The 21853-nt window shown below is 43.6% G+C and overlaps 1 protein-coding gene across 1 annotated transcript in view; it reads left to right on the forward strand.

Moving 5' to 3' along the window:
- The window catches only part of LOC138677401 (uncharacterized), a 174224-nt gene that overhangs the window by 124335 nt on the left and 28036 nt on the right, over window positions 1–21853 (forward strand). The window contains exons 12-16 of the mRNA XM_069767496.1: window positions 8712–8764; window positions 10742–10824; window positions 11779–11837; window positions 15494–15726; window positions 15942–16213. Of these exons, the coding sequence (XP_069623597.1) occupies window positions 8712–8764; window positions 10742–10824; window positions 11779–11837; window positions 15494–15726; window positions 15942–16213 (700 nt within the window). The remainder of the gene's footprint in view (window positions 1–8711; window positions 8765–10741; window positions 10825–11778; window positions 11838–15493; window positions 15727–15941; window positions 16214–21853) is intronic.

The raw sequence follows: 21853 nt of genomic DNA on the forward strand, positions 1-21853 counted from the left end.
ATTAAGTGGCACATAAATGATTAGTATCAAAGGGGCCGTGTCGGGGGGATCAAAACTGCCTTTTGTTGTAAAGGGTTAAAAAAGTTGTATTCTAAAGTTTGCTGACCATGTTTAATATGTATGGTTTAAAAGGAGTTGTCCACTAGTAGGAGATCCCCTTCTTAAACTAAATGTTGGGCTCGATCAAGTAATAAAGGCTATAATAATAAAGCACTCGCGGATCTGGGGCTGTGATACGGTGGAAGGACGCATAATGGCCGGTGTCCAATCAGTGCTGGCATCACGGTCTCCGGCTTCAGACAAGCTGAACATGAAGAGGAAGTCCAGGTTGAGTTGCAGCCCTGGCTCCCTCTTTATGTCCTGTTTGTTTAAATTCGGAGACAGTGACGCCAACGCTGATTGGGTGCCGGGCTGTTATGGCCGGCAATCAGGCAACACAGCGTGCAGTAATCAGCGCACATTCAGAGATCTGGCAATAACCAAAAACAATAGGACGAGCTCTGAGACGTGGAATCTCTGTAGACTGCAGTACCTGATCTATCCTCACACAACTATAAGCAGCAGTGGATTGCGCCTATCACTACCTATGCAACTCGGCACTGCCTGAGGAGCTGACTAGCCTGAAGATAGAAATACATGCCTGACTTACCTCAGAGAAATACCCCAAAGGAATAGGCAGCCCCCCACATATAATGACTGTTAGCAAGATGAAAAGACAAACGTAGGAATGAAATAGATTCAGCAAAGTGAGGCCCGATATTCTAGACAGAGCGAGGATAGCAAAGAGAACTATGCAGTCTACAAAAAACCCTAAAACGAAAACCACGCAAAGGGGCAAAAAGACCCACCGTGCCGAACTAACAGCACGGCGGTGCACCCCTTTGCTTCTCAGAGCTTCCAGCAAAAGTTAATTCCAAGCTGGACAGAAAAAACAGAAAACAAACTAGAAGCACTTATCTAGCAGAGCAGCAGGCCCAAGGAAAGATGCAGTAGCTCAGATCCAACACTGGAACATTGACAAGGAGCAAGGAAGACAGACTCAGGTGGAGCTAAATAGCAAGGCAGCCAACGAGCTCACCAAAACACCTGAGGGAGGAAGCCCAGAGACTGCAATACCACTTGTGACCACAGAAGTGAACTCAGCCACAGAATTCACAACAGTACCCCCCCCTTGAGGAGGGGTCACCGAACCCTCACCAGAACCCCCAGGCCGACCAGGATGAGCCACATGAAAGGCACGAACAAGATCTGGGGCATGGACATCAGAGGCAAAAACCCAGGAATTATCTTCCTGAGCATAACCCTTCCATTTGACCAGATACTGGAGTTTCCGTCTAGAGACACGAGAATCCAAAATCTTCTCCACAATATACTCCAATTCCCCCTCCACCAAAACAGGGGCAGGAGGCTCCACAGATGGAACCATAGGTGCCACGTATCTCCTCAACAACGACCTATGGAATACATTATGTATGGAAAAGGAGTCTGGGAGGGTCAGACGAAAAGACACCGGATTGAGAATCTCAGAAATCCTATACGGACCAATATACGAGGTTTAAATTTAGGAGAGGAAACCTTCATAGGAATATGACGAGAAGATAACCAAACCAGATCCCCAACACGAAGTCGGGGTCCCACACGGCGTCTGCGATTAGCGAAAAGCTGAGCCTTCTCCTGGGACAAGGTCAAATTGTCCACTACCTGAGTCCAGATCTGCTGCAACCTGTCCACCACAGAATCCACACCAGGACAGTCCGAAGACTCAACCTGTCCTGAAGAGAAACGAGGATGGAACCCAGAATTGCAGAAAAATGGAGAGACCAAGGTAGCCGAGCTGGCCCGATTATTAAGGGCGAACTCAGCCAACGGCAAAAATGACACCCAATCATCCTGGTCAGCGGAAACAAAACATCTCAGATATGTTTCCAAGGTCTGATTGGTTCGTTCGGTCTGGCCATTAGTCTGAGGATGGAAGGCCGAGGAGAAAGATAGGTCAATGCCCATCCTACCACAAAAGGCTCGCCAGAACCTCGAGACAAACTGGGAACCTCTGTCAGAAACAATATTCTCAGGAATGCCATGTAAACGAACCACATGCTGGAAGAACAAAGGCACCAAATCAGAGGAGGAAGGCAATTTATCCAAGGGCACCAGATGGACCATTTTAGAAAAGCGATCACAGACCACCCAAATGACCGACATTTTTTGAGAAACGGGAAGGTCAGAAATGAAATCCATCGAAATATGTGTCCAAGGCCTCTTCGGGACCGGCAAGGGCAAAAGCAACCCACTGGCACGTGAACAGCAGGGCTTAGCCCTAGCACAAATTCCACAGGACTGCACAAAAGCACGCACATCCCGTGACAGAGATGGGCACCAGAAGGATCTAGCAACCAACTCCCTGGTACCAAAGATTCCTGGATGACCGGCCAGCACCGAACAATGAAGTTCAGAGATAACTTTACTAGTCCACCTATCAGGGACGAACAGTTTCTCGGCCGGACAACGATCAGGTTTATTAGCCTGAAATTTCTGCAACACTCTCCGCAAATCAGGGGAGATGGCAGACACAATGACTCCTTCCTTGAGGATACTCGCCGGCTCAGATAACCCCGGAGAGTCGGGCACAAAACTCCTAGACAGAGCATCCGCCTTCACATTTTTAGAGCCCGGAAGGTATGAAATCACAAAATCAAAACTAGCAAAAAATAACGACCAACGGGCCTGTCTAGGATTCAAGCGCTTGGCAGACTCAAGATAAGTAAGGTTCTTATGATCAGTCAATACCACCACGCGATGCTTAGCACCCTCAAGCCAATGACGCCACTCCTCGAATGCCCACTTCATGGCCAGCAACTCTCGGTTGCCCACATCATAATTACGCTCAGCAGCAGAAAATTTCCTGGAAAAGAAAGCACATGGTTTGAACACTGAGCAACCAGAACCTCTCTGTGACAAAACCGCCCCTGCACCAATCTCAGAAGCATCAACCTCGACCTGGAACGGAAGAGAAACATCAGGTTGACACAACACAGGGGCACAGCAAAAACGACGCTTCAACTCCTGAAAAGCTTCCACGGCAGCAGAAGACCAATTAACCAAATCAGCACCCTTCTTGGTCAAATCGGTCAATGGTCTGGCAATGCTAGAAAAATTACAGATGAAGCGACGATAAAAATTAGCAAAGCCCAGGAATTTCTGCAGACTTTTTAGAGATGTCGGCTGAGTCCAATCCTGGATGGCCTGAACCTTAACCGGATCCATCTCGATAGTAGAAGGGGAAAAGATGAACCCCAAAAATGAAACTTTCTGCACACCGAAGAGACACTTTGATCCCTTCACGAACAAGGAATTAGCACGCAGTACCTGGAAAACCATTCTGACTTGCTTCACATGAGACTCCCAATCATCTGAGATGATCAAAATGTCATCCAAGTAAACAATCAAGAATTTATCCAGATACTCACGGAAAATGTCATGCATAAAAGACTGAAAAACAGATGGAGCATTGGCAAGTCCGAACGGCATCACCAGATACTCAAAATGACCCTCGGGCGTATTAAATGCCGTTTTCCATTCATCTCCCTGCCTGATTCTCACCAGATTATACGCACCACGAAGATCAATCTTAGTAAACCAACTAGCCCCCTTAATCCGAGCAAACAAGTCAGAAATCAATGGCAAGGGATACTGAAACTTAACAGTGATCTTATTAAGAAGGCGGTAATCAATACACGGTCTTAGCGAACCATCCTTCTTGGCTACAAAAAAGAACCCTGCTCCCAATGGTGACGACGATGGGCGAATATGTCCCTTCTCCAGGGACTCCTTCACATAACTGCGCATAGCGGTGTGTTCAGGTACGGACAAATTAAATAAACGACCCTTAGGGAATTTACTACCAGGAATCAAATCGATAGCACAATCACAATTCCTATGCGGAGGTAGGGCATCAGACTTGGACTCTTCAAATACATCCTGAAAGTCTGACAAGAACTCTGGGATGTCAGAAGGAATGGATGACGAAATAGACAAAAATGGAACATCACCATGTACTCCCTGACAACCCCAGCTGGTTATCGACATAGAGTTCCAATCCAATACTGGATTATGGGTTTGTAGCCATGGCAACCCCAACACGACCACATCATGCAAATTATGCAGTACCAGAAAGCGAATAACTTCCTGATGTGCAGGAGCCATGCACATGGTCAGCTGGGCCCAGTACTGAGGCTTATTCTTGGCCAAAGGTGTAGCATCAATTCCTCTCAACGGAATAGGACACCGCAAAGGCTCCAAGAAAAATCCACAACGTTTAGCATAATCCAAATCCATCAGATTCAGGGCAGCGCCTGAATCCACAAACGCCATGACAGAATACGATGACAAAGAGCACATTAAGGTAATGAACAAAAGGAATTTGGACTGTACAGTACCAATAACGGCAGAGCTATCGAACCGCCTAGTGCGTTTAGGACAATTAGAAATAGCATGAGTAGAATCACCACAATAGAAACACAGTCTGTTCAGACGTCTGTGTTCTTGCCGTTCTACTTTAGTCATAGTCCTGTCGCACTGCATAGGCTCAGGTTTACTCTCAGACAATACCGCCAGATGGTGCACAGATTTACGCTCGCGCAAGCGACGACCGATCTGAATGGCCAAGGACATAGACTCATTCAAACCAGCAGGCATAGGAAATCCCACCATTACATCCTTAAGAGCTTCAGAGAGACCCTTTCTGAACAAAGCCGCTAGTGCAGATTCATTCCACAGAGTGAGTACTGACCACTTCCTAAATTTCTGACAATATACTTCTACATCATCCTGACCCTGGCATAAAGCCAGCAGATTTTTCTCAGCCTGATCCACTGAATTAGGCTCATCGTAAAGCAATCCCAGCGCCTGGAAAAATGCATCAACATTACTCAATGCAGAATCTCCTGGTGCAAGAGAAAACGCCCAGTCCTGTGGGTCGCCGCGCAAAAAAGAAATAATAATCAAAACCTGTTGAATAGGATTACCAGAAGAATGAGGTTTCAAGGCCAAAAATAGCTTACAATTATTTCTGAAGCTCAGGAACTTAGTTCTGTCACCAAAAAACAAATCAGGAATCGGAATTCTTGGTTCTAGCATCGATTTCTGACGGTGGCGCAGTGGTTAGCACAGCAGCCTTGCAGCGCTGGGGTCCTGGGTTCTAATCCCACCCAGGACAACATCTGCAAAGAGTTTGTATGTTCTCTCCGTGTTTGCGTGGGTTTCCCCCGGGCACTCCGGTTTCCTCCCACATTCCAAAGACATACTGATAGGAATTCTAGATTGTGAGCCCAATCGGGGACAGTGATGATAATGTGTGCAAACTGTAAAGCGCTGCGGAATATGTTAGCGCTATATATAAAAATAAAGATTATTATTATCAATAGTATCTTGAATCTTTTGTACATTTACAACGAGATTATCCATTGAGGAGCACAGAGCCTGAATATCCATGTCCACAGCTGTGTCCTGAAGCACTCTAATGTCTAGGGGAAAAAAAAGACTGAAGACAGAGCTAAGAAAAAAAAATGATGTCAGGATTTCTTTTTTCCCTCTATTGGGAATCATTGGTTTGGCTCCTTGTACTGTTATGGCCGGCAATCAGGCAACACAGCGTGCAGTAATCAGCGCACATTCAGAGATCTGGCAATAACCAAAAACAATAGGACGAGCTCTGAGACGTGGAATCTCTGTAGACTGCAGTACCTGATCTATCCTCACACAACTATAAGCAGCAGTGGATTGCGCCTATCACTACCTATGCAACTCGGCACTGCCTGAGGAGCTGACTAGCCTGAAGATAGAAATACAAGCCTGACTTACCTCAGAGAAATACCCCAAAGGAATAGGCAGCCCCCCACATATAATGACTGTTAGCAAGATGAAAAGACAAACGTAGGAATGAAATAGATTCAGCAAAGTGAGGCCCGATATTCTAGACAGAGCGAGGATAGCAAAGAGAACTATGCAGTCTACAAAAAACCCTAAAACGAAAACCACGCAAAGGGGCAAAAAGACCCACCGTGCCGAACTAACAGCACGGCGGTGCACCCCTTTGCTTCTCAGAGCTTCCAGCAAAAGTTAATAGCAAGCTGGACAGAAAAAACAGAAAACAAACTAGAAGCACTTATCTAGCAGAGCAGCAGGCCCAAGGAAAGATGCAGTAGCTCAGATCCAACACTGGAACATTGACAAGGAGCAAGGAAGACAGACTCAGGTGGAGCTAAATAGCAAGGCAGCCAACGAGCTCACCAAAACACCTGAGGGAGGAAGCCCAGAGACTGCAATACCACTTGTGACCACAGAAGTGAACTCAGCCACAGAATTCACAACACCGGGCATAACGTGTCACAACACCGCATCACAGCCCGGGGAACAGCGCCGGCACGAGAGGTGAATATAGGCTTTATTATTTTATCGGGACCAAACATTTAGTTTGACAAGGTGTTGTTAACCCTTTAAGTAGTCCATAAACTTGTCCATAAATTGAGATTCGGCAAAATTCAGATGTTTCAAGTATCTATTTGAACAGTTTCCAAAAAGATGATGACTGTATAGCTGCATTCTGAGTTCTGGGAATGGCTTAAAAGAAAAGAAATATATATTAAAATTACCTCTCTTTCGCCCTCCTCATAACTCTTTACTGTCTTTGGTCCTCCAGTCATCTTTTCTGTTTTCTATCCTCTTTTTATTTTAAGGCCTTCAGTGCTGCCGTGTTTCACTAGGCTCCGAGCCATGACCTTCAATATGACATGAGTCATTGATAGTAATCAACGTATCATGCCCCACAAGATCGCTTTAAGCTAGATCAATCTCAATAATGTCAGTAACCTACGTGAAACCCAACGGAGTGGCGCAAAGCCTAGTGAAGAATGGAAGTGCTGAAAACAGAACATAAAAGGGAAGAAAGTGGAGCCAGTTGAAGGGTCAGAAGAAAACTGTAGTGGGGGTCTAAAAGAGCAATTTTTTAAAATCCATTTTCATCTCTGTGTAATAAGAAAAAAAATGTTGGTCTTTTCTGTGGGAATACTTAAAAGTTATTAGTATACAGTCTAGTATGGAATCATCCAGTTTTATCCCTGTGACTAAAAAAATAGAAATACCGTAATAAAAATGAATACCCACTGACATGGTGTCACGATTCCACCGCTCAGTGTATCTTAGACGCAGTGACTGACAGCTCAGTCGTCCAGTCTAGTGCAGAGACGTTCTCAGCTCTCAATATTAGGAGTGACAGCTTGGTTGTCCAATCCCTGTTCCAAGCAACTACTCAGCTACTTAACTAAGCTTTCTGTTCCATATAGCTGCCAGTCATAGGTTTCAGCTCTGTGTGTCTTGTCCTCTGTGCGTTGTGCTCTGAATGCTGACATTCTGATCTTCTGTTGCCGGACCCTGGATTTGCCTTCAGACTGCCCGTTTTTTTATTACCCCTTTAGTCTTGATACACTGTGACTTTGGAATTCTGACTTGACTGTGATTTGACTATGCCTTTTGCTTTACCCCTTTCTATATGACAAGACCTCTTGGTATCTGACCTGTTGTGAATTCCGCTCTTGGGCTCCCTCCGGTGGTTGTAAGTGGCACTTTTGTGAGTTCTGCTCTTGGGCTCCCTCCGGTGGTTTTAAGTGGTATGGCTGCTCCTTGGATTTAGCAGTCTGCAGCTGCTTCCTCTGATTGTCTTTCTGCTCGGCTATTTTTGCCTGGCTCTTTCCTTCAGCCAGTGCCACTTGTCAATGGTTCCTGGTTGGATTCACATCTCTCTTGGATTTCCCTGATATCCTGACCAGTTCAGCAAAGATAAGTCCTTTCTTTGCTCTTTTCTGTCCACAGGTTGTGGACTTATCCGTTCTGTGCTTTCTATGTTTTGTCCAGCTTGTCAGTATGAATTAATTCAGTGAAGCTGGAAGCTCTGGGAAGCAGATTTACCCTCCACACCTCTAGTCAGATGTGGAGATTTTTGTAAACTCTGTGTGGATTTTTTGTAGTGTTTTATACTGACCGCACAGTATTCCATCCTGTCCTATCTATCTAGCTAGACTGGCCTCCTGTGCTCATCCTGGTTTCATTCTGTGTATGTCTTTTCCCTCTCCACTCACAGTCATTACTTGTGGGGGGCTATCTATCCTTTGGGGATTTTCTCAGAGGCAAGATAGTTTTCCTGTTTCTATCTTTAGGGGTAGTTAGTTCTCAGGTTGTGACGAGGTGCCTAGGGAGTGTCAGGAGCATCCCACGGCTACTTCTAGTGTTGTGTTGAGCTTAGGGACTGCGGTCAGTACAGGTACCACCTCCTTCAGAGCTCGTCCCATGTTGCTCCTAAACCACCAGTTCATAACACTGACCCCGGATCTCTTTACTACCCATATGGCTTGAAAGTGTTGCAAGATGAAAATCATAAAAATTTTAAAAAAATATAATATAATTTAGTTCAATATTTTTTTATTAGAAATAAATTCTCAAAAATTCAAGAGAAGTGAATACAAATCATATTCATGATTAAATTGTTGTGGAGGAGTGTGTGTGTTCTAAGGAGCTTAATTCTTGTCAATGATTGAAACCGAAAAGAAGAACCTCTCCACACTTATCTGAATTTTCCAAAAGTAAAATACATCAAAAAATAATTGTTTCAGATAGAAAAGAAGTAAATACAATAATTTTTTATTTTTATTTTTTTGCAGGGAGCTTCCTTTTTCTTCTGACTTTCATACGAAATCTGTCACTTTCAAAGATGGTAAGGATTACTCTTCTTACGTCTAACAACAATCGTATTATTCTAAGCAATAAATAATCCTGTGACATATGGACAATTCACAGTGATTCTATAATGTACTAGTGGTTCGCAACAGAAGATGCCTCTACTTCCTTCCCACTACTATGCTTTATCGAATGAGGGAAATTCTGACTCGCATTCTGACCCATTCCAGTGATTGCAGTGGTGCTGCTGCTTGCAGTTTCCACATTCTTAGCTGTGTTTTTTGTTTTCTTTCCCAGTACCATATCCATTGCATTTTGAAATGCTAGGTACATATAGCACCCAGAACATCAAATGTAATTACACTGTGATGCTGAGTCACTTCTCATGGACAAACTCTGAGTCGGGATAGAGAGTCCCGAGATCAGCAGCCATGAAATTACATCGTGAAGAGAGTGAAGACACAAAGGCATAGTCAGGTTATGTTCCAAGGTCAAAATATCAGGAAGATAGCGGATCAGAACAAAGGGATTAAACAGACGGGTCAGAACGAGGTCCAAGGTCAAGCAATGAAAGATCATCAAGCAAAACACTACACACAGAGAAAACTAGTCACGCTTAGTTAAAGCTATGTCTGGCAGAGGTCTGGGACTAACAGCCAAGCTAAGTAGCTGGGCAATAATTTGGGACAATTAATACCTGTAGACTTCCAGCATCAGCAGCTCTTGCACCCCCCTTGATCAAAATGGACACTGAGCTGTGAATCAAAGCACTGACTGCTTTAGCAAGCCCCTGTACCAGATTGGATAGCTGAGTCTTCAGTAACTGCATCCCAGACACACTAAGGCTACTTTCACACTAGCGTCGGATTCGGCCCGTCGCAGTGCGTCGGGCCGAGATTCCGACGCTAGCGTTTGATGCGCCGCACAACGTGTGCAGCGGATGCATTTCTCCGGCGCATCCGCTGCCCCATTGTGAGGTGCGGGGAAGTGGGGGCGGAGTTCCGGCCGTGCATGCGCGGTCGGAAAAAGCGGTGCGTCAGCAGCAAAAAACATTACATTTAACGTTTTTTGCTCCCGGCGGTCCGCCACAACACGGCGCAACCGTCGCACGACGGTTGCAACGTGTGTCAATACGTCGCAATGCGTCGGTAATGTTACTCTACGGGGCAAAAACGCATCCTGCAAACAACTTTGCAGGATGCGTTTTTTTCCCCTAAACGACGCATTGCAACGTATTCAAAACAACGCCAGTGTGAAAGTAGCCTAAATGGTGAAATCGTGACAAACAACTTACCCATAGTTTTGGAGTGTTCTTCATCTACAGGTCTCAAAGTTGACTAAACAGGCATGCATAGTTAAATGAATACATTTATTTTATTTTAATTTTTTTTAACTAAATTAAATCCTGCGGCTTAAAAAGGACATCCTCCTAAAAATACCAGTGTGTTCTCCGAGGTTCTCTCTTAAGGCTGTATGCTTCATTCCCTGCTTCAGCTTTTACATAGGCTATGATAGTTTCTCCTGCTTTTTACCACAAGATGCTGCGATAGCTACAGAGCATTATGGGGATGCCTGCGTGCTCAAGCCTGAGGTTATGAGCGCCTTTTCGGGTTGAAGCAATCTTCTTGCAATGTGTAATTTGGCGACTTGCGATTTACAGGAATCAAATCGCAAAGCGGTAAAATTGTCCAGGATCTGTGAAAATCAGAACATTCCACATAAGTTGAATTTCCATTGATTCAATAAAATTGTTTTATAATTTAATAATAAGTTGTCCAATCATTGATAACCTATTTAGATTGAAAAAAATCAGGGCATTCTGCTCTTTTCATGAAAAAAAAATGCCACATCCTTCTGGCCCTGGCAGGCATGGTCAGTAATCTGTTAATTTATGCGTGAGACGCTGTTAGTGGTCAGTAAAACATCTGTGACCTAGTGTAGCCGTGAGATGACCATTTTCTAGGAACACTGTACTGTGTAATATGGCTGACTAAAGTTTACTCACTATTTACAGAAACACTTTACAAATCCAAGATGTCCGACCCGAGCTATTCTGAGATCACAGAAGATGAAATGAGCTGTACATTGTGCGATAAGGTAACATCATTGTCATCACATGTGGCAAGCATGGAGATGTCCTGACCCTCAGTAATATAGGATGCTAATAAAACTATAGGATAGGATAGAAGCGGAGCGGACCAATTTCAAATTCACCAGTGTACGTGGTTTTCCTGGGAAATTTATCTGGGAAGTTATCTACCCCAAATTTAATGTCCCTTAATATGCTCTTGTATCTCTCTAAATCCTAAGGCATAATAATCATAATATGTAAAAAAAAAAATTGTTTTTCTCACGACTCTGACCCCTCCACTACTCACAAACATCAATTTGGTCCTCACCGCAATTTTCTGATCCCACATGGTTTGAGCTGGAATCTTCATGCCCCTCACGCTACGATGGACTTCCAGGTATTGTGGCCCCTGACACAGTTCTGCACAAGTGAGCGAGAGGTCAATGGCTTCATGACCTCACAACATACACTGTGACCTATCTCCTGACCTGCCCAGAACCATCACAGGAGTCACCACACCTGGATGGTTGGCACAAGGTCGAGAGGCCCAAAGATCCCATTGCCAGCATCGGTGGGGATCACGGTGAGGACTGGACAGGTAGTCGTGAGTAGTGGAGGGTCTGTAGAGGTGAGTGATGAGGTTAGTATAGGGAATTTACATTTTTTTTCCTAATCTCTTGACGGCCCATGACAGTTCAGAAAAATGGAGGCCAGTGTCTGCCCTATTCCTGAATTACAAATAAGGCTTTTCGCAGATTAAGATTTTTGACCAAATTCAAGTACAATTAAATTCCACTCAAATGTATTCTCTCATTTCTAAGACTCCTCATTAAATGTGGTGTCATTGTTGGTGGAAGTGTTGGTGGCCTCCTACCCTGTATGATGCGCATGTTGATCCGACCCCTTTGATCAAATCACTTTTTAATTAAGTAAATAAATGTTATTGTTACTTCTTCCTTTATTTTTCTTTCCCCCAACAGTTAGTAAAAGTAAATACTTCAAGTGTCATTACCCCCACTCTGATGGGCAGAACATACTGGTAAGTCGTTCTCGGTGACCATTGTGTAATGACTTACTGGCTCCTTTTTCTAATTGTAGTTAATTTATCATAAAACATTTATTATAATATTTCTACTTGCTAGAAAAACTCTCAATGGTCTGAGAACCAAATTATAACCAATGGGTAGATGCAAAACGTGTAGACCTCTCATGACGGAATATCAGAAACCAAGTTTTCTTTTCAATCTGATATTTGCGCATCTTAAATAATTCAGACTAAATATAAGGAAGGAAACCTCTGTAGATTTTTAAATCCCTTTCTGACAGGATGATTTTTTCATTTTTACGGTTTCAGTTTTTCCTCCCCTTCTTCTAAGTATTATGCATTTTCTAGTTTTCCTGCCATGTAGTCATTTAGTTACGTAGGTTGAAAAAAGACCCTGGTCCATCAAGTTCAAACTTTCTCCACCAAAAGTACATTTTGTCACTAACCTAGATATAACCCACAATGTTATGTGTATCAAGAAAATTGTCCATTCCTTTTAGTGTCGGCCATTTCTAGCTCCTGTGGTCGGCATTCCACAGTCTGACCGCTCTAACTGTAAAAAACCCTTTCCTGTTTAGCTGTCAGAATCGCCTTTCTTCCACCTGGAATGAGTGCCCTCTAGTCCTCAGTACGGTCTTTCGAAGGAACAAGTCATGTGTCAGTGTTTTGTACTGGCCACACATATATTTATACATGTAAATGAGATCCCCTCTGAGGCGTCTTTTTTTCTAAGCTAAACATGCCCAACTTTTTAATATGTGGAGCCAAAAACTGGATCCCATATTCTATTTGTGGCCTCACCAGCGATTTATAAAAGGGGTAATACTAATAATACATTGGGATCCTGGGATTTTATCTCTGTTTTTATACATCCTTAAATCTTGTTTGCTTTTGTGGCTGCTGCTTGACATTGAGTACTGCTGCTCAGCTTACTTTTAATGAGAATACCCTGTCCTTCTCCTGTTTTGTAGTCCTGAGTATTCTCCCGTTTAATGTATATGCAGCAATAGGATTACTATGTCCTAGATGCATTACTTTACATTTATCTACATTAAATCTCAAGTGTTTGACCATACGGTCTTCCTATTCAGATCGTTTTGCAATACTGTAATGTCAAGGTCAGATTTGAATATCCTACATACGGTATTTTTCAGACTATAAGATTCAGCAGACCAACTACGCAAAGGAAAAAGATGATTCACGGCCAAAGTATTAGCAAAAAATGTATAAACCACCTGACGAAGGTGTGAGCACCGAAACGCGCGTTGGGGCGGAGGCACGTCCCCAGGAACCTCAGTCCACATTGCGGTGGGTACTATTCGGTGATATTTGCTATTGGTCGTATCATTGATGTAACTATTATTGTATTGATAGGCAGTGCTAGGTCCCGGTACACTTATACTTCTACTCTGTACTATTTATTAGTATCCCTGGGACTGTAGCCTGTAGGTATCACCGCCGATTATCTGATTTCCCACTCCAATGGGTTTCTGCCACATATAGCAGTATTTATTATTGTTATGTTTTAGGTTTTTTCCTGGTTTAGTGCAATTTGGCTTTTATTATGATAGGCAGTATGTGATTAGTATATTATGTGGACTGTCTTCTCTGTGTACGTGCCTCCGGTTGCTTTTTCTGCAGCGTCCAGCTTTGTGGCGCCATGTTTTCATATCACTTCCCATACACTTGTGTATTTTTTATATTAATAAAGTTTATACGTTTTTTGCTAATACTTTGGCCGTGAATCATCTTTTTCCTTTGCGTAGTTGGTATGCGTTTGGTGATAGGCCGTTTAGGTCTTGGTGCTACTAGTGGTACAGATTTCTGATTTCTATTTTCGTTACCATGCTAGTTGGCTATATTGTTTGGTATAAGATTCAGCAGACCATGAGATGCACCTAGGTTTAACAGAAGGAAATTGGGAAAAAGAAATTGAAGGAAAACATGTGGTCAATTCTGTACTTAATATCCCCAATCCTGGTACACATGGCTCCTGGTACACATGGCCCCCTCATCCCTTCCCTGGTATGCATGGCCCCCTTATACCTATGTTGGTATGCATGGCCCCCTTATCCTAAATCCTGGTAGGAATAATCACCTTCATCCCTATCCTAGTATGCAGGGTCCCCTCTCATCATGCATGGCCTCATCCCTATCCTGGAATTCAAGGCCCCCATCTTGTCCTAGTATGTATGGCCCACATCCTTATCCTGGTATGCATGGCCCCCATTTCATCCTAGAATGCATGTCCCTCATCTTTATTGTGGTATGCATCGCCCTATCCCTATCCTGGTATGAATGGCCTCATATCTAATCTGGTATGCATGGCCCCATCCTTATAATTGGCCCACACCCCCATCTCCATCCCTATGTTAGTATGCATGACCCCATCAGAAAACAAAAAAAAACAAAAATATTACACTTACCCTCCCTGTGCACCCTCGCAGCTTCCTGCTCCGTTGCCAGTAGCTGCTTTATGCTTGTAAGCAGCGCTTGGCAGGGACATCATTTGCTGCTCACAAGCAGAGCACAGCTGTAGCAATACTCACTGCTGTGCACACCAGGACTGTGCGCTCAGAGAGCAGAGAGTATTCATTGCTCTTCAGTAGCGTCAGTGTCAGCTGCTGGCTTCCTGCTGCCGGCGGTCACATGTGCCGCTACTTAAGAGCAATGAATATTCACCTCTTGCCATGCCCAGAGAGGTGAATATTTCTCTTAAGCAGCGGCACACGGGACCATCCGGCAGCAGCAGGAAGCCGGCGTCTGACACTGTTCACTACTGAAGAACAATGAATATTCACTGCTCTCTGAGTCCTGGCGTGCAGAGCAGTGAGTATTCCGGAAGCTGTCCTTTGGCTTGCGAGCAGCGCATGATGTCCCTGGCCCGCCTCTTACAAGAATAAAGCAACTGCTGGCATATCATTTTAGAAAAGATATAGTTTTCAGAGAACTGGTGTATCTATAGAACATAAAACATTTTTTTTAAATATCTTTTTTTTAATATAAACTTCAGCAAGCAGCTCAGTATGTAATCCATCACCGTAATCCATCACCGTAATCGGTGTCTCTACCTCTACATTATGCTGTTTTCAGATTAGAAGGCAAAAACTTGGAAACCGATTCCAACAGTACAACTTACAGGCTACAGAAGCGAGTGGTGCAAAATTCTTAATAAAACCCTATTGTAAAAATGACCTAGTCTGACATAAATATATTAAAGCAAAAATGTTCAAGTCTCCGCAGCTGCATGTCTCGCGGCTACACAGGCAGGGATTGCCTAACAATCAGCAGTGAGACATTCATCCTCCGAGACTTGAACGTAGTGTTTGAGCACGCCGAAGTAAGCATAGTAAAAGAGCAAGCTCGGAAAACGTTTTATCCAAGCACGTTCGCTCATCATTAATGGACAACCCATGGAGTATCTGAACATTCCGATGTGAACCAGGGTCTGCAGGTTCCATGATATGCATTTCTAAGTGAAGCAATTGTGCTTGAAAACACACACATACGTTTATAGTGAACCCGAAGCCAGGGAAGGATTTGGCATCAACAAGAATTCAGTGTTTGATGACTTCCGCGAGACAGATTTTCGATGCTTCATTGTAAAGTTGATGTACAAAGAACTGACGTACCTTCCTCCTGTTTTTCAGTCTAACAATGGACTCTCCAGGACTGTTCCGCTGCTCGGAGTCTGGAATACAGTTCCTGGTTACACAACCGGTGACTCTGGAATATGAAGTGGATTCATGGCACAATTACACAGAGATCCTGCAGACTCTGCCTGGTAGACACCAGATCATTGGACCCCTCTACAACATAAAATCGGCCATAAAACCTCATGTTGTGTCAGCAGTCTACCTCCCGCATTGCTTATGTGTAGGAGGTAATGCTCTGAATTGTTACATGTCATGACTTAATGACCTAAAATGTCAGAATGTTATTTCTGTATATCATAATCTAATATGTCCTCACAGGAGAATGATACAGCTATTTTACAAACTAAAATTTTAGACTCAAAAATAGTTGATGGGAAGTTATATTCTGGCTTTGCCATACAATTTTTGATTCAATTAATTGTATTTTTTATACATTTTTTAGGTCTTAAAGAAAATAAATCATTGATAAAATGTTTCCACTACAAGGACAATGACATATCTTTGGAAACGCCATCCAGATTAGAAGCAACGTACGCTGTGCTGGAAAATCCCACATTCTCCCGTTTTGGAGTAATTTTTTCGTCTTTGAAGAGAAAGAAAATCCGATGTCACGGAATGGCCCTGTTATTCTGTAACACTATCGTCAGGGATCATCGAAATCACATGTATAGACTTCATCTCTATCTACTCCCGAGGATCCGGACAGCGGAAAAGGTATCTCCCTCATTCTTCCTTTATATAGATGAGTTTAATTTCAGTTTTCTGTTTACAAAGAACAAAGGAATCAGAACCAATTAATTTTTTATTTGCGTTGGCCCGGGATTCCTTTTGCTTAGTTTTTACATTCACAAAGTATTTAGATGATTCGGAATCAAAATTGCTGGGATAACCATCAACAATGTTGGATACTCGGACAATACAACATTGATAGCAACAAGTTTACATGGAATGAAGGATTATTTACGGAGTGTCAAGATGGAATACTCGAACATAGGACTGCTACTCAACACAAAGGCAAAGATATTGACTAGTACCAGGTTCAACAGGGATACAGATAAGATGGAATGAAAGTTGTAAAAGACTTCAACTTACTCGGATCAATGATGACTCAAGATGCAGCGACGACACCGGAAGGCAATAGGAGAATATGGGAAAACTAGCAATAAAGTCACTGGACAAGGTCTTCAAATCGAGTAACTTTTCGCTGGTGACAAAAACACAACTGGTACATAGTCTGGTCTTTTCTGTGGTAACATGGATGTGAAACCTTGGCAATAAAGAAGCAAGACAGAAGAAGTATTGACACCTTCAAAATATGATGCTGGAGAAGGATGTTATCAATACCATGGATGGCAAGAAGAACAAACAAAGCAATATTGGAACCAATCAAGCCAGACATGTCACTTGAAGCAAGAATCACAACTACAACTTGCCTTTTTTGGACACCTCATATCAATGATATCATGGTCCGAAGACTAGAAGGGACAAGGCAAAGAGGAAGACCAGCAACCCGATGGCTTGCCACAAAGAGAAGACCTTGAAGGACCTATCTAGGCTTGCACAAGAGCAATCTTCCTACTGAAAGTTCATCCATCAAGTCGTCATGGCTCGAGATCGAGTTATTGGTCATTTTTATAAAAATAATAAACATTAAAATAAAAAAAAATGAAAATCTGAGTAATCCTGGCACAATTATCAATTTACCTCTTTTCCTCCTCATACCCCGGTGCTCAGGAAGGATATAATGGAACTAGAGAGAGTACAAAGGAGGGCAACAAAATTAATAAAGGGGATGGGAGAACTACAATACCCAGATAGATTAGCGAAATTAGGATTATTTAGTCTAGAAAAAAGACGACTGAGGGGCGATCTAATAATCATGTATAAGTATATAAGGGGACAATACAAATATCTCGCTGAGGATCTGTTTATACCAAGGAAGGTGACGGGCACAAGGGGGCATTCTTTGCGTCTGGAGGAGAGAAGGTTTTTCCACCAACATAGAAGAGGATTCTTTACTGTTAGGGCAGTGAGAATCTGGAATTGCTTGCCTGAGGAGGTGGTGATGGCGAACTCAGTCGAGGGGTTCAAGAGAGGCCTGGATGTCTTCCTGGAGCAGAACAATATTGTATCATACAATTATTAGGTTCTGTAGAAGGACGTAGATCTGGGGATTTATTATGATGGAATATAGGCTGAACTGGATGGACAAATGTCTTTTTTCGGCCTTACTAACTATGTTACTATGTTACTATGTTACTAAAATATCCAATTAAAGCCATAAGAAATAGTAGTTCTATCTGTGTCTCAGGCCATCAGTGATTTTGGTCTTCCTCCTATCCGACCTGTTTCCGGCTGTGACTCAACTGGATAGATTTCGAGCCGTACCCCACACACCATCTTGTTTGCAAGATAAAAAAAAAGAATCATTAAAGCAAACCCACTTGTCAAATCTATACTCAATAAACCATTTACACAAAAATTGTGTTCTCTGCATGATTTCTTTTCCCTACATATAAAAGGTGCAAAAAAAATATTTAAACACAAAAATTAAAAAGTCAGAAAATAAATATCTGCTGTGCTCTGAGGCAACATGTTTCAGACAAAAGGACCATGTAGGCCTGAAACCTGCTGCTTGGGAGCGCAGTAGATATTTCTCTAATGTTGCGAATACTAGAGTACTTGACCCCACACCCGGACAGGTGAGCTGATTGCTTCTTATTCACATATTTAAGTCTATGGGTATGCAAAAAAACAAAGGTATCCTAAGTGGATCAATAATGATTTAGTGTCCAGTTTCTATGGACACATTGCAATAAAATAAAAAATAAAAATTGGACAATTCTTTTATGTTTAGGTGAACTTGGCTATATCAGAAACAGCTCTGTGTAATTTAAGGCTGCATTTACACATCTATGTGAATTGTCTGTGTGCCGTCCCATTTTTCCTTGGCTGGAGTTTTGTGGATAATAATAATAATAATAATAATAATAATAATTTTATTTATATAGCGCCAACATATTCCGCAGCGCTTTACAAATTATAGAGGGGACTTGTACATACAATAGACATTACAGCATAACAGAAATACAGTTCAAAACAGATACCAAGAGGAGTGAGGGCCCTGCTCGTAAGCTTACAAACTATGAGGAAAAGGGGAGACACGAGAGGTGGATGGTAACAATTGCTATAGTTATTCGGACCAGCCATAGTGTAAGGCTTGGGTGTTCATGTAAAGCTGCATGAACCAGTTAATTATTTTTTTTTTTTTTTTTTAGTATAGGCCACACAGGGATCGTTAGGTTAATGCATTGAGGCGGTAGGCCAGTCTGAACAAATGAGTTTTTAGGGCACGCTTAAAACTGTGGGGATTGGGGATTAATCGTATTATCCTAGGTAGTGCATTCCAAAGAATCGGCGCAGCACGTGTAAAGTCTTGGAGACGGGAGTGGGAGGTTCTGATTATTGAGGATGCTAACCTGAGGTCATCAGCGGAGCGGAGGGCACGGGTAGGGTGGTAGACTGAGACCAGAGAGGAGATGTAGGGTGGTGCTGAGCCATGGAGTGCTTTGTGGATGAGGGTAGTAGTTTTGTACTGGATTCTTGAGTGGATGGGTAACCAGTGTAATGACTGGCACAAGGTAGAGGCATCGGTGTAACGGTTGGTGAGGAATATGATCCTGGCAGCAGCATTCAGGACAGATTGGAGCGGGGAGAGTTTGGTAAGAGGAAGGCCGATTAGTAGAGAGTTACAATAGTCCAGACGAGAATGAATAAGTGAAACAGTAAGAGTTTTTGCAGAGTCGAAAGTAAGAAAAGGGCGAATTCTAGAAATGTTTTTGAGATGCAGGTAAGAAGAGCGAGCCAGTGATCGGATGTGGGGGGTGAATGAAAGGTCAGAATCAAGGATGACCCCAAGGCAGCGGGCATGTTGCTTTGGAGTAATGGTGGAACCGCAAACGGAGATGGCAATGTCAGGCAAAGGTAGGTTAGTAGAGGGAGAAAACACGAGGAGTTCAGTTTTTGACAGGTTTAGTTTCAGATAGAGGGAGGACATGATGCTAGAGACAGCGGTAAGACAATCACTGGTGTTTTCTAATAAGGCAGGCGTGAGATCAGGAGAAGAAGTGTATAGTTGGGTGTCGTCAGCATAGAGATGGTACTGGAAGCCAAATCTACTGATTGTTTGTCCAATAGGGGCAGTATACAAAGAGAAGAGGAGGGGGCCTAGGACTGATCCTTGAGGAACCCCAACAGTAAGGGGAAGGTGAGAGGAGGAGGAACCAGCGAAACATACAGTGAAGGATCGGTCAGAGAGATAGGAGGAGAACCAGGAGAGAACGGTGTCCTTGAGGCCGATGGAGCGGAGCATAGTGAAGAGGAGCTGATGATCCACAGTATCAAATGCTGCAGAGAGATCCAAGAGAATTAGCATGGAGTAGTGACCATTAGATTTAGCTGTTAGTAGGTCATTAGAGACTTTAGTGAGGGCAGTTTCAGTAGAGTGTAAAGAGCGGAAACCAGATTGAAGAGGGTCGAGAAGAGAGTTATCTGAGAGATAGCGGGTAAGACGGGAGTGGACCAGGCGTTCGAGGAGTTTAGAGATGAAGGGAAGATTAGAGACAGGTCTATAATTAGCGGCACAGTTTTGGTCGAGGGATGGTTTTTTAAGTAATGGATGTATGATGGCATGCTTAAATGAGGAGGGAAAAATACCGGAAGTGAGGGAAAGGTTGAATATTTTTGTTAGGTGAGAGGTGACAGCCGGGGAAAGGGACTGGAGGAAATGTGACGGAATGGGGTCACTGGTGCAAGTGGTCGGGCGAGAAGATGCAAGGAGCCTGCTTACTTCTTCTTCTGTAACTGGTTCAAAGTCAGAGAGTGAACTAGATGCAGTGGGGGAGGGAGGACAGTGCATGGTATGAAGAGATTGGGAGATGATTTCCTGTCGAATATGGTCAATTTTTTCTTTGAAGTAATTGGCCAGATTGTCAGCACGGAGATCCGTGGTTGGGGCCTGCTCTCTTGGGTTGAGTACAGACTGGAACGTGTCAAAGAGACGTTTAGGGTTATTGGACAGGGAGGTGATGAGGGTGTTGAAGTAGGTTTGTTTGGAGAGGTGAAGGGCAGAATTGTATGTCTTTAGCATGAACTTATAATGGATGAAATCTTCGGGTAGATTAGATTTTCTCCACAGACGTTCTGCGCACCTGGAGCACCGCTGCAGGAAACGTGTTTGCAGCGTGTGCCACGGTTGTTGCCGTCTGTGCCGAGTTGTTTTATGTATAGGAGGAGCAGCTTCATCCAGGGCACTTTGCAGGGTTTCATTGTAATGCTTCAGAGCAGAATCAGGACATGAGATGGAGGAGATTGGGGCCAATGAGGACTGCAAGTTCTTCATAAGTTCCTGGGTGTTAATGGCCTGTATGTTTCTATAAGTGTGGAAAGTGGGGGTGACCTGAGCGGGATGGCAGTTCTTGATAGAGAATGAAAGAAGGTGGTGGTCAGAGAGTGGGAGAGGGGAGTTTGTGAAATCATCCACTGAGCAAAGCCGGGAGAAGACCAAGTCAAGGGAGTTTCCATCTTCATGTGTTGGCGAGTTAGTATGCTGCGAGAGGCCGAAAGAGGAGGTTAGAGCCAAAAGGTGAGAAGCAGATGGGGAGAGGGGAGAGGCAATAGGGATGTTGAAATCACCCATGATAAGGGTGGGGGTGTCACAGGAAAGAAAGTGTGGAAGCCAGGTGGCAAAGTGATCCAGGAACTGATGAGAGGGGCCGGGAGGACGATACACCACCACCACTCGCATGGAGAAGGGGACGTAGAGTCTGACCACATGGACCTCAAAGGAAGGGAAGACAAGTGAGGGTACTTGGGGGATAACTTGGAAAGTACATTTTGGTGAAAGGAGCAGACCAACGCCTCCACCTGCTCTGTTGTCCGATCTTGGGGTATGAGAAAAGTGTAGTGCACCATATGAAAGAGCAGCAGCAGCGGTGGTGTCTGACTGCTGGATCCAGGTTTCAGTAAGAGCCAGGAGGTTAAGAGAATTAGAAAGGAAGAAGTCATGAATGAAGGAGAGTTTATTACACACAGAGCGAGAATTCCAAAGGGCACAATTCAAAGAGACAGAAGGCATGCAGGGAATATTAATAAGGTTAGAGGGGTTTCTGGGTGTAGCAATTGGGAGGTTTGACTGGCTATAACATGGGGGGCCGGGGTTTGGAGAGATGTCTCCAGCAACTAGGAGGAGGAGGATCGAAAGAGTGAGCAGATGGTTAAGTGATTTGTGAGAGCGTCTCTTGTGTTGGATGGTGGGACTGAATGGATCTGCGCTGCTAAGCAATGTGAACAGAG

Source organism: Ranitomeya imitator, chromosome 4 (genome assembly GCF_032444005.1).
Source record: "Ranitomeya imitator isolate aRanImi1 chromosome 4, aRanImi1.pri, whole genome shotgun sequence".
NCBI classification, from domain to species: Eukaryota; Metazoa; Chordata; class Amphibia; order Anura; family Dendrobatidae; genus Ranitomeya; species Ranitomeya imitator.